The sequence below is a fragment of the Acipenser ruthenus genome, chromosome 2, assembly GCF_902713425.1.
Source record: "Acipenser ruthenus chromosome 2, fAciRut3.2 maternal haplotype, whole genome shotgun sequence".
NCBI lineage: Eukaryota > Metazoa > Chordata > Actinopteri > Acipenseriformes > Acipenseridae > Acipenser > Acipenser ruthenus.
Genome location: NC_081190.1, coordinates 19,375,115 through 19,388,821, shown reverse-complemented (window position 1 = coordinate 19,388,821; position 13,707 = coordinate 19,375,115). Strand labels below are relative to the sequence as shown.

General features: G+C 37.7%; 1 protein-coding gene across 10 annotated transcripts in view; it reads left to right on the top strand.

Annotated features, from left to right (window-relative positions):
• The window catches only part of LOC117400839 (AF4/FMR2 family member 1-like), an 89,854-nt gene that overhangs the window by 66,238 nt on the left and 9,909 nt on the right, over positions 1-13,707 (top strand). For 5 of the 10 annotated variants that reach the window (XM_058991078.1, XM_058991112.1, XM_058991087.1 and 2 more), the window contains 9 exons: positions 312-366; positions 3,696-3,867; positions 7,417-8,328; positions 9,600-9,697; positions 10,987-11,203; positions 11,588-11,682; positions 11,962-12,025; positions 12,372-12,508; positions 13,157-13,228. In XM_058991078.1, coding sequence (XP_058847061.1) covers positions 312-366; positions 3,696-3,867; positions 7,417-8,328; positions 9,600-9,697; positions 10,987-11,203; positions 11,588-11,682; positions 11,962-12,025; positions 12,372-12,508; positions 13,157-13,228 — 1,822 coding nt within the window. The remainder of the gene's footprint in view (positions 1-311; positions 367-3,695; positions 3,868-7,416; positions 8,329-9,599; positions 9,698-10,986; positions 11,204-11,587; positions 11,683-11,961; positions 12,026-12,371; positions 12,509-13,156; positions 13,229-13,707) is intronic. The other 5 variants (XR_009307652.1, XR_009307653.1, XM_058991120.1 and 2 more) reach the window with 2 other exon arrangements.

Sequence of the window (13,707 nt, the reverse complement as noted above, 5' to 3'; positions counted from 1 at the left end):
CCAACAGCTGTTGATCTGTGGTACCCAAAGTACAAGGATGAACATCGTTATATAGTGCGAGATTCATCTGAAATGTGTATCATTGCTGCTCCCTAACCTGAAGTCTTGTATTGTTGTAATTTTGGCATTTCTTTACTTCTCCCTTTGCTCTGTCCATTTACAGCACAATTTGGCAAAATGAAAACAAGATTGATATTTCCTTTTTGAAATATTTTGTTTAGTTTTAAATGCCAAAAAGATTATAGATTTATTATAGTGCATAAGGGATTGAGATTCGTAGATCTTTTACACTGTTGCATTTTATTTTTCAGAACACTATGATTCATCTTCAAAAGTACCGCCATCAAACTGTCAACAGGGATCATCGTAAGTACTGCTTGTCATTGCTCCCTGAAATCAGAACTCTGTTTTAATATAAAGTGAACTTTTACAAGTATGCTATATTCATTCTTACCATATGCACAAAAACAAGTGTTTAACTCAAATTATTAATAGTATTGCAAGCTAATGTAATTTTGTATTTATTTTCAACATTGACCATGGTACTGTACAGCAGTACTTGTCTTGAAACTGTACCACAAAATGGTCCATCATTAAATGACCATTTGATCTTATTATGCATCATACACAAGCAGCCAATCGGGACAACCACATCTATTGTGATACATTTACTATCCTGATCTGCATATCATGATACATAGTGTATTGTTACACCCCTACCTGGAACCAGAATCCCCCCCCCCCAAGTGATCTGATTTGATCATTTATTTACCAATTGATCATCTCACTTACAACATGTAGTAGCAGTACAGGATCCGTTTCTGCATCACTTGGTATTCATTGAAAATGCAAGCTTGGCCTGTGGATGTAATTCCAGTCTCAATTAGTGCCTGTGAAATGGGGCTTGAGTTCTTGCTGTAGCTGCAGCGTGAGACAGAAGACCTGCTGCAGTTGGAAGCTGTACTTGTCCACTTGCTTACATGGGATGATTATTTTTAAAGGTAGACCTGTGGTTTCGTGGTGTTAGAAACACAAAGGGTAAGAGTGTGAAAGGACAGTTTTTGGTGTATAGTTTTTACTTCTCATGGGGTCTTATTATATGCTGACAGAAAAAGCATCTCTTTGTCTGTAGGGGCTGGCTGCGCCAAGATGTCTGGGCCACAAGCAGTTTTTAATGAGCTGCTTTTCCTCTATACGTGTAATTCGAAAACCACAGTATATAAATTGGATAATGGATTTTATATATAAATATAAACTCTATATATGCACACAGAATAAGCATGTATATAATGTATATTGTGTGTGCCTACAGTATATGGAAACAATGGCTCATAGAACAATATGCAAACACACCAGTAGGTTAATGAGACAAAATACAATGTTTTACATTGTGTATTTTTAAAAAATGCAATTGAAACTAATTGGGAAGCTATTTGAACTAAAAGTATATCGAGACATTTAAACAGTTTCTCTGGTGTATTTGGAACACCGTGTTATGATTTTTATGGATCTGTAGAGAGCTTCCTATAAACTTCCATTAAATGCATAGAACAGTGATGTTGGGTGCACCGGTGTGATACTCTTGGAGGTTCAGAGCTAAAGTGGCTCCAGTCCCTAGAGGGACAGACTCGGATAGCTAGGTTCCAATATGTGCTTGTCACAGGTAATTATTGTGCTCTATTTTCTTTTATACATTTCTTGAAGAAAAATAATAAAACAACTTACTATAAGTAGTTTTGGAAAGCACTGATACTGCAGTTCCGTTGTTGTTGTTGTTGTTGGTCGTCAACTATGAACCTTGTTTATTGGTTCATGTTGGTTCCAGTTCCAGCGAATCCCCTTCAGTGCATTGTCTTTCTAGAAATCTATGACTTCTACTTTTTATAAAATAAAATTGCAAGAGGTGATAAAGCTTTTTTAGGGTTCTGTCAGATATACTTAGATTGTGCTTATTGTTCCTTGCTGTGCAATACAATGTTGCTTTTATGCGTAGGTGTTGTACAAGAAAACTGCAGCATACATAGGAGGTAGGTTGCACACCCAGAGCCACACCGCCACTTTTATATGTACAGTACAGTGATGCCAACGGCTACGATTTGGCCTTAGCAGCTACTATTTTGGAGGTAATGGATAATAATGGATACTCCCTGAACGTTTATGAAATATTATTTCAATACCATGTGTGTGTTTTCCTGTTTAATAATTTAATGAATGAATGGTTCTTTTAATACTGTATTTCACTGACAGTTTATTGTGGCATTTTAACTGACATACTAAAAGCTTTGAGCCAGGTTGCTTAGTAACCAGTTTACTTGGTCGCACGTTTACTTGGTTGATTATCAGTAAGACTGGGGATTAAGTCACGGCGGTCGCAGATTCCGTGATTTTAGTAGAGAACATTGAACTTTTACTAACAAAACTTGAAATTCCACCTTAACCAAAAAGGCGTCCATATCACTCACGTAGGTACGAAGAAACACCAGCAATACGCAACATCTGACACTCCTCATTACTGTATGTTTGTGCAAATGGGTTTTGAGGTTTAACTTGCTTTAATTAATTAATTAATTAATTAATTAATTAATTAATTAATTAATTAATTAATTAATTATTGGATACTACGCAGCATTTTGTGTTTTGATAGTTGCAGAGTAGTAACAATTTTTAAATAAAAAACGTTAAGTCTTTTGAAGTGCTGTTATTTTGATAGTTTATTTATATTAAAGTTTTGAGTTTGAATATTTCAGTTCAGGTTTGATAGCGGTTACGAGATCCTAAAACACTCTTCATTACTAATATTTAAATCCAGAATAAATAGAATTCCAAATTAAAAATAAAAACAGCAGGCCTAAGAGTTTGCTGCCACAGGCCCAGGGCCCTTTCTCAGGGAAGCAATCTGGACTATTGGTGTACGTGAACCACAGACATCTAGGTGCTTACTACTGTTCAGACCGGCTATTTCCTAAGATTCAAGCACGGTCCCCCCCCCCTTTTTGGGGCGTGACTACAACATTAGTCACAGACCCACAAGACACTGCTGCGGTGTCTCAGGAGGTGACAGCTCTGCTGCAAAAATTAACCACCAGCCCCAAATAAGAAGTAGATATAACTGATTGTGTATATGCTTTGCTTTGCTTTGCTTGTCATATTTCAACTCAAAATGCAATAGGGTATCCTAGGCCAAAATCCTAGAACTCGCATTGCCTGCAAATGTAAAATCAGCAATTTTTCCAGAAGTTTAGTAAAATATTTGCTCACAGCGGGATATGAACTATTATGCATGAGCAATACCTGGTTTCTAACACAAAGATTGCTTTATGAGGAACTGTTTCAACTTTAAACCCCTTAACTGACAACATATAATAAACTGTTGCTACTTGTAGTAAACCCTTTTTGGTTTTGAAAGTTTTATTTGCAGTATATGGCTGTTAATTTGTGTTTTGTCTTTGAGTTAAATTTTTTTTTGTCTTTGAGTCATTTTCTATACATTACACTTGCAGTTGTTTTAATTATGAAACTTTGATCAGTGTCTTGCAGTATGTCACAATCCTTTTTACCAAACGAAAAAAATAAAAAATGGTATCAACTACTGTTAAACTTTCTGTTTGAGTTGTTAGTAAAGTAGAACTGGTTTGCTAGTTGGGAGTTGGTGTTTCTCCCTGTGTGATTTGAGGTTCTCTGCCTTACCCCTCCAGTGCCCCACAGAGCAGCAGTGTGGCGTCGGCACATTCCAGCGACGGCGAGTCCGAGAGCTTGAGTGAGTCAGACAGCACCTCGGGCTCCGAGACTGAGAGCGAGAGCAGCTCCAGCGAGAATGAGGAGGAGGAGCGCGAGCCAAAGAAGAGCCCGCCAGTGCCTGAGGTAAAGGTGAGCGAGTTTAAAAATTGATTTCCCATTAATGTCAGGGCTCTACATTTTAGATTTTTTACTACTGGCCTCTTGGGCCACTGAGGTAGTGTTTTTACTGGCCAGATACAATTTTTACTGGCCCAATAATAAGTACAAAACTGTATCACCCTGTTCAGCAAGTTAATAGCAGAGTAATGTATTAGGTTGTGTGTTGGCGCCATTCAAAAATAAAATAAACCATCTTATGGATTATTTGTTTAACCATTCCAATTTTGTGTATACCATATGATTAAATGGTAATAGCTGATCTATTTTTTAAATCTGGCTTTTTGTACATTTAACATGTTTTGACTAGATGACAATATAAAAATATAATGAGTTATCAACTGGAATAAATTCACCCGATGTTTAATTTTTAAACTATTGTTGTGTTATTTTATATACCGTTATTTTTGGCTTCAGAGTTGCTATGGCATCAGTAAATTAAAGAAGAAAAAAAAACCTCCCTGTTTTTCACTGTGGAAATCTGGTAATCCTAAACTACAGGGACAGTGACACCAGAATCTTGCCGAACTTGACAAAAACTCACAAAATTAGTAAAATATATTCAATCTTTTCTCAAATTACTTTAATACCGACAGTAATTCAAGAAATGCATCCAATAAATTTAACAACGTGCTCCCCCCAGTGCTTTCTTCCACAGAAATATGTAAGAATCTAAAACATGCTATTAAAAACCAGAGCAATACATTAATAGCTACCATCTTTCAATATGCCTTGCAGGATATGGTATACATCCAGTTCACACACCATATAAATGAGCCGAGTGCACTTGTAAACTGCATTGTGAACACAAACAGACTCAGTCCTGAAAAAAACGAAAGGGAAACAAAAAAAACTTTAGCTTGCATGCATTTTCTTTCATGATGGTTTTTCATTTCCATATGTTTAGTAATGTGTACGGTAACCAAAGAAAGCCCACGTCTCAAATAAAAAGAGGCTAAGCGAAGCCTTTCAATATATGCCGTATTATTTCAGCCATTTAACATGCACACATTAGCGTGCTTGTCAGAAAATGAAAATACTGTATTCAGGATTTGAAAATGTGTGTATACAAATGATACTCGTTTTTTTTACAAGCAAACCCTCAACCAAGCTGTTACCATGGTAACAGCAACGCTAAAAGGTTAACGGATTTATACTAATCCTAATAATAAATACTATTGAAACAATAATCATAATAAAAATAATCTTTCTCAGATCATTGTCACTTGTAGCCTCTCCCAAGTCAGCGCCAATCTTACTGCTGATATGAATGAGACCTGTAAAGATTGTGAACGGCATTTCTGACCTGAACACATTGTACCCCAAATCAAAACGTTGGACAATTCGATCCCGTTGTCCAGCTTCCACGTGGCGTATCTGGGTATTCATCGGTGCATCTTTTTTCGCTGCAGTCACAGCAGCAGACAAACACCTGCTATCTTGCAAACTATTACTGTGAGACTGGATATGAGGGCAACTAAATGTTGAATTCCCAACAAAAAAGCTGCTGTTTTATCTGCGAGTCTGGGTTTCACTGTCATCATGAAGCCAGATTAAGTCTTTCTTCCACTCCACTCTATTTTCATCAATTTTTTTTTCATAATTTCTTTCTTTATAATTATTGATTTAAACGCTTTACTTTTGGCTTTTTGGTACAGTTGGTTGCTTTTAGCTGTTTTTAAAAAAAAAAAAAAAAAAAAAAAAAAAAAAAATTGGGAAAGTTCGGACAAGTTCAATTACGCTGTTATTGGGTGGGGGGGATGGCGTATGTTTATAAAAATGGGTTTGTAAATTCGGTTTTCAGCTTTTTGGCACACTGACCCATTTTCGTGCGTTCATGAAACGGAAGCCATGTGCACTGTACTATATACATTATACAGTTAAAAAATGTAACCAGCCCAGTCGGGCCTGTGGTGCTACATAACTACCGGCCAAACTGCGCTCTCTACCGGTGCCATGGTTAATGTTGAACCCTGAATGTACTATTTGTGCAACCTTTTTAATAACTCCCACTCAAAACTACAGACCGGTAAACTAATGCAAAATACAGTATATTAGTATTGTATGCTTACAGTAGTGCCGGAAGATTTCTGTGTATCAACTACTTTACATAGTCAATTTCTACAACATGCGTGGTAGAATTTACATTTTAGGTAAATCATCTGTAGAGAAGAAAAAAAAAATATTGCATACAGTATGTAAGAACTTGTTAGCATTTTGCATGAATTTATAAGATCATGTCTTAAACCAAAGCAGGCTGGGGGAATTTATAAAGCTTTCTGTCATTTCATGATGGAGCAGATATATTAATAAAGTATTAAAGTACCCAATCTAGTTATGAATATGCGTTCTGCATTTGGCCAGTGTTGTGTTAATGTTTGAACTGAAGCACTTGTAGCATTAAACTGCAGATCTTAAGACAGAGAATACACAATAACTGATGATCCACTTTAAAATATGCTGTAGCTGAATACACAATATTAAAAGGCAACTCTTGGCATTGTCAGGAAAACAAATGGAAATACAGTCTTGTAAGGAAGTTGACAGCAACCATAAGACAAAGTTGTGGTAAATGCATAGGTTTCTCAGTTTGATCTAGAGGCTGTTGCGCTAATGTAAGCCCTGCAGTATGACAACAGATTTGTGGGGAATTTTCAGCCTGCTTGTCAGAAAATGCAGCCAGCAGCTCTTTGAGCTCCGAGACGTGGTACATTTTTGAGGATATTGTGTGACAGAAAGAACTAGGTCAGTCTGCATGACATTGTTCTGAAGTAGAGAGTTTAATGTCGGGAAATTAAATTCCGGCTGAGGCCCTGTCTGATCTGAAGGTAGTTGGATTACACCTGCTATGGTTATACTAGGTGTTGCCACGTGAGAGTAAATGTCTCCTGCATTTTAAGTTCCTGAAATATAAGTTTAAAACTCACTGCTCAAACTAGTGCTTGTCCAGTAGCGGTCTTGCTGTAGGATTAGGTTGTGGCCGGAGAGAAGCACCAGTAAGTCATGCTGTAATGCAAATGCTTGACCTTTCTCATGTAAATGAATGTCACAGCTGCAATAGCCTGCTGAGCTTACAGCATTGACAGAGGTAATTCCTTCATATGGGCTGTGATGTATTAATTAATTTGCCAAAAGAAAATGGCATACAGAGAAGGGGAATATATATATATATATATATATATATATATATATATATATATATATATATATATATATATATATATATATATATATATATATATATATATATGTTATTGAAATAACTGAAATATATTTGTTATTGAAATTGAAATGGAAAGCTTTTGTCCAGAGTTGTTGTTTTTCTGGTCTGTGCTATGACTGTTCCAACACTGCTGAATTAGTTCTCAAATAGAGGGTTCTAGCTCACTGGCAGACAATTTGCAGGTATTGTCACAGGAAATGAGTTCCTGTATCTGTCCACATTTGCAAAAGTGAAAAAGAGAAAATAAAAACATGCACTATATTTGACTTCTCAATATATTTTTTTCTTCGTTATTACAGCCTGATGCTCCAACAGCAAATAAATGGCAGCTGGACAACTGGTTGGTCAAGGTTAACCAACAGTGTTCACATCCAGAGAGCCAGAGCGACCCTGCTCAGAGCCACATTGAGGAGAGCAGAGTGCAGGACAGCAATGGTGACAACCCAGAGGAGAGCTTGAAATCGAACGAGTCTTGCCCGCCTCATGAGGAGAGCAGCAGGGAGTCTAGGGTTATACAGGACATCTCTCACAGCAAGGGCAGCCGGCAGAAATCCCCGGCACACAGGGCTGGCATCAGCCAGAGACAGTCAGTTGGCAAAAAGCAGCCTTGCAAATCTGCCAAGGTACCCAGGCCGGAGGAGTGCCAGGGGGTCCTAAAGGTAGAAAGCGAGCCTGCCCCTCCCAAAGGTAAAGACCAGTCATCCACAGAAAAGCCAAAAGTTAAAACGAAAAATGGGCACGAGAAGCCCAGTAAGAAAACTGAGACTGGCAAGCCCCCTAAACGTGTTCCTTCCGAAAAGAAGAAACGGAAAGAACCAACGGCTACTCTTAAGCCTGCCTTGGACTCGCACTGTGAGAGGGAGGGCAGAGCGGTGTGCTCTCGGCTTCCCCAGGCTGAGAGCCAGCCTCCCTCTGCAGTGAGGACTAGTGCCGATAAGGCTGTGAACCAGGAAGAGGACTGCCTCAGGAAGGGCGGAGCGCTTACCCCGATCGGGGATGGGAGGCTGCTGTCCCCGCTCCGAGACGCCAAGGCCCCCCAGGCACTGGTTGTGAAGATCCAACTCAGCCTGCTGTCTAGGGTCCCACAGCCGCCTGGCAAAGGCAGCCACCAAAAGAAAACTGCCCTCCCAAAGCCATCGGAGGAGAGGAAAAAGGAGGCAGGGAAATTGACTCTTGACAGTGCTCCCCCCAAGGTTCACAAAAAGAGACAGGTTGGTTAGATTTACGTTGAATTTGTCTTATGTTTTTGATGCTAGCAAAACCAGTGATTTTAAGTTCCCCTTTTTAACATCTACCTACTATTAATCATTATTATACTCAAACCTATCAAACCTTAAATGTATTTCTACTTAAGAATTTTTTCTTTACTTGTCCATTCTCTTTTCCACCACAAGTACACAATGTACACAATTTTAAAAATGTCCCCCTACTGGTGTGTTAGCTACATGACAGCTCAGTGTGAAAGCAACCAGTATGACACCAGTAGTATTCTACCCTTGTTAAACAGATACCTAAATAACTGTCTAACTGCACTATTCTCTGGTTCCCATTTATTTAACATTTTACAAAAAAAAATAATAATAATCTGCAACACACTTGTTTTAGGTTTCTAAATTGAAACAATGGTGGAGTAAAGTTAGCCCCATAGATCCAGTGGCTGAGAACCCTTCAAATACTGCATTTATACTGGTAGAGGCTTATTCATTAGCTTCATTAAAGTAAACCTGAACACTGGTAGAGGCTTATTCATTAGCTTCATTAAACAGTGCCAGATGAGGAACTCCAGAAGCACACAAATGTATAGCATGTGCCATTATGATGGACACAAATGTTCTCGTGTCTACAGACAGCAATTAAATATAAAGGTACAAGGAAGCGTCCAGCAGATCCAGGTTCTGTACCGAAGGGTACTCCCTGGGATGATGATTATTATTGGTAGGAGCAGTAATTCTAGTGAATCCGCACAGCTTGTCCCCGATTTATAAGGCACTCCTTTACATCAGCCAATACTGGCGCTGATTCACTGTACAGACCTCACAGTGCATTGGCACAGATTATAAACCAGTGCAAAATTTGTTTCTGGTTTACAAACTTTACAATTCAGAAATGTTCAAATTTATGTATTAAAAGTACCTTTTTATATCAGAAGTACAACCAATAATTTATAAATCAGGATGACTATTGCAGTTCTGGTTTATAAATCAGATTTGTAAATACCCTAATAAATGAATGTGTTTTTATGATGGCACATCAGACTGAAACTGCCATTCAGGCGCTACAATCTAGGGGCAAATCTGTGGTTTTCTACACCATAGGAAAAGTTCCATCATCAAGGGAAGCGATGAAAGGCTGGAGTCTTGCAACATTTTTGCAACCCGTCACATGTTTGTCGGGGCATTGACCGTCCTGCGTGGTGTAACTGCATGGCAGTTCTGTGCGTATGCTGTAATGTTCAGTTGCCTATTTTGTATGTGTTTTTTAGGCTGTGGAGAATGAAAAATCTCTGGGAATAAAGAGGCCAAAGCTAGATACAGAAATCAAGCCATCATCTTCAAATCCTAAAAGTCCAGGAAAATCCAAGTAAGTTAACTACACACCAGATGCAAATGCAGCTACAATGCTATTTAGATACTACTTCCTGGTACATTTTCTGTAGTTCACGTGGTCTAATTGTAGCTAGACCGCAGCCGGTGTCAGACTGATCTACACCACATGAACTGCCAACACATGGCAGCAACTTCATCGAATAGCACTGTAATAGTTTGTGCATGTCTTGCATATACGTCCCTGAATTCCAGGTGATTCCCTGAAAATCCGAAGTGTAATCGAGCGTTTTAACAGTGCATGCACACATCCTCTCTCATTACAGATCATGCGTTGAGCGGTGCCCTTCTGTTCTCTCCATGAGCGCAGCAGAACGTGTCTGGTTTCTTTTAGAACAGACTGTTCAGTGTAATATTCGTGTTGTCAGCTGCTCTTGAACTTATCAGCTTGATCTATGCTGTGTGTTTGAAATGTAGATTGGGGAAAGCACTGCCATTAATCACCAGTCTTAAATGTTTGTGCCTAAATGGTGCCATATTCAAAGCTTTATGTCTCGGAAACCATTTGAAGTAGTGACTTTATATTTCCAGGGTTGTATTTAACCTCCATGGTGATTTCATGTGTCTGCCATATTGAAGTCATGTGAGGTGTTTTTTTTTTTTTGTTTGTTTGTTTTTTACATTTCTGCTACATGGAGACAAGTTATTTTCTAAATGTTGGTACACCCCTGTATTTTATTTTCTTTAGTTAAGTTGCCACATTGTTGTAACCTTTAGCTATGTCAATGATAAAGACCAAATGCTTTGGCATAGTGTTTTTGTAGTTGGTACACTGCTGTATTCCTTGATTCATTCAATAAAGATTAATTACTGGTGGTGTCCACTGAATGTTTTAATCTGGCCATATACAGACCCACCCTTGGTCATAGTGTCTTTTATAGTTGACATACAGCTGTATTATATGATTCTTGCAATATATGTTTCAGTAATGAACAGATCTAAAATGTGTGTTTTTTCTCATTTTACTGTACTTATATGCTGTAAGAATGCCATGAAACCCTAGTTCATTCCAGTACAGATTTACAAGGCTTTGCTGCACAGTTATATAATGTTTGAAACTCTACTTTTATTAGGTCAAATGTTATCGTAATACAGTTAGCAGGTATCATGCAGGACAGAAATCCCCGCTTTACAAAAAGTCCCTTGACTTTCTGTGATCATTGCCTCCTGCTTTCAGCAGCTGTGTGTATATATGTTCACAAACGAGTAGTGAAGGATTATTCTGTCACTGATGCCCGTCATTTTTGTTTGGTTTTATTTTTTTAGGGTATCCAAGAGCGCCAGTAAGAAGATGAAGAAAGTGCTTGTGCCCCCTCCAGTGTCTCCGGCACAGGGGCCCCCCAAGGGGGCCGGGTACAAGCGGTGCAGCAGTGAGAGCAGCACAGCCGGTGCCTGCAACGCCAAGAGCAGCCACGTCGGCCCTTCATCTGTCAAGCACAAGAAGACCCAGCAGAAACACACAGAGCACTCCAAGAGCAGCAAAGTGAGTTCACAGATCTGCCACTGCGTGTGTTTGTTCATGGCTGATCTTAGAAACTAGCGATAGTAGTGGTGGAAATGGTTAAGCACAAGTGTGTCCAGAACCAAAATATGTTGAAATGGAATCTGAGTGGGATGTGCAAAGTGGGGTTCTTTTCTTTGTTTAGCTGGCTTTGTACTTTTGTAGTGATCGTAAAAGTGTAATTAGGTAACAGCAAAAAGATGTTGGAATGCCAAACATGTAAGGATTTGGGTGACAGTATGATATTTCCTTACACAACAGTAATTAAGTTGTCAATAATATGTGTTCACTATACAGTTTAACTATAGTCAGCTATCCCGCTTGCATATATTTCATGCAAAATGTTCTGTTTCTTGTTTAACACAGAAATCTTCACAGAACTCCTCCACTCCTTTTCCAGTGCCTTCATTGCCAAATGAAAGCTCAAAGCCAGCAAGACCATTACAAAAGTTTGATAACAAGTAAGAACATTTAATGTATTAAGTTCAGAAAACAAACTGATATGAAAACTTAGTCGTTTTTTGATTTTGCCTGGTTTTTAATCTAGCAAGATATTTGACACTGGTGTGTATTCACAGATTGAGCAGATTGTTCTGCTAATAGAAATATTTGACTTCATGCATTATGGGCACTGTTGACACAGTTAAATGTTTCACAAGTTTGTATTCATTTAAAATCTAAGCACTCGTCAGCAGATGGAGATCCTCCTTCATTGTAATACTGTATGTGGTTTATTGCAGGCAGTATCCTGTGGAGCATCACATTAAGGAGGCCAAAAAATTAAAACACAAGGCTGATGTCATGGTAAGTACTGTGCACACTAATTCACACGCCTGTGCTGTATTTGTAGACCTCAGAGAGCATCTGCTACAATTCAGAGGCTATATACTACTGGTGGATGACCACTAAGCTTATAAACTTGGAACTTATTTAAATGCGGACGCGGAGTACAAGCAACAGAAACTTCACATGTTCTTTTTTGGTACATTTACAGCAAATTTAATAATACTCAGTGTTATAAAATTGCAAATCAACAGTGCTTTCTTACTTGGGAATAAAGTTTTACACATTTATAAAATAAAACAAAATAAACAAAAATACGTCATAAAGAAGTACAAATACGTAGTAACAATTATTTATTGATTTGAAGTCGGACAAAGTTGGAAAAGCTTTCAATTACCTGGATGCTGCTCTGTCGTTCATTGAGAGTGGAATATCCATGGAGTCCAACCCCCAGACACCAAAGTCGGCATATACCATGTTCTCTGAAACTGTGGATTTAATCAAGTAAGTAATAAGATCAAGAAATAGAACAGTTCATTCTTGTTATTACTTCACATCTCTCCACGTTTGCATATATATATATATATATATATATATATATATATATATATATATATATATATAATTAATTATTTTTTATTATTTATTTCTTAGCAGACACCCTTATCCAGGGCGACTTACAATTGTTACAAGATATCACATTATTTTTACATACCATTACATTATTTTTTACACATTATTTTTACATACAATTACCTATTTATACAGTTGGGTTTTTACTGGAGCAATCTAGGTAAAGTACCTTGCTCAAGGGTACAGCAGCAGTGTCACCCCAGATTGAACCCACAACCCTCCTGTCAAGAGTCCAGAGCCCTAACCACTACTCCACACTGCTGCCCTATATATATATATATATATATATATATATATATATATATATATATATATATATATAAATAAATAAAAAATATATATATAAAAAAATATATATATATATAAAAAAAAAAAATACTAGGTATGTAACAAGGTATTGTGCTATAATTGTTGTACTGTTAGGTATATAATCCACTTGTCTGTTTTGCTAAGAGATGAATGCTGTTTGTAAAAATTGTTTGGTTCAGGTATTACAAATGCATTCTCTTTTATTTTCAGATTCATAGTGAAATTAAAAAACTTTGTAGACCCATCTGCTCCTGCACCAGAGAGAATCTTTGCAGTTTTATGGTAATAATTTCTCCATTAAGTATGATGGAAGTGTAGTATAATTCTCAAGCACCTACAGTGTAGCAGTTTGCAAAGAAAAAGTAGCTGATACCTCTGTGTGAAGGATGTTGCTTTGATTTAGTAGGCCTCCTTAAACAGTTATTTCAGTGTCTAAAAATTCCTGATTAACTGATTTTAAAGAGTAAGTAGCGGAGTTCTGAAAAATATACTGTTTAAATAATGTACCTGTAATTGTTCTTTTCATTAACATCCTGACAACTTTGTACACTTACTTATAACTTTAAACTGTTTTTTTTAACAAAGCTCTTTTCAAAATGACTGCTAGAGAGCACTAGGGTTTAAAGTAGTGTTTCTCAACCCTGGTCCTGGGGACCCCCGGTGTCTGCTGGTTTTCATTCCAGCTGAGCTCTCAATTACTTTAGAACCTTAATTGAACTGGTCATTTGCTTAATTAGACCTTTTTTAACCCTTTGCGGTCC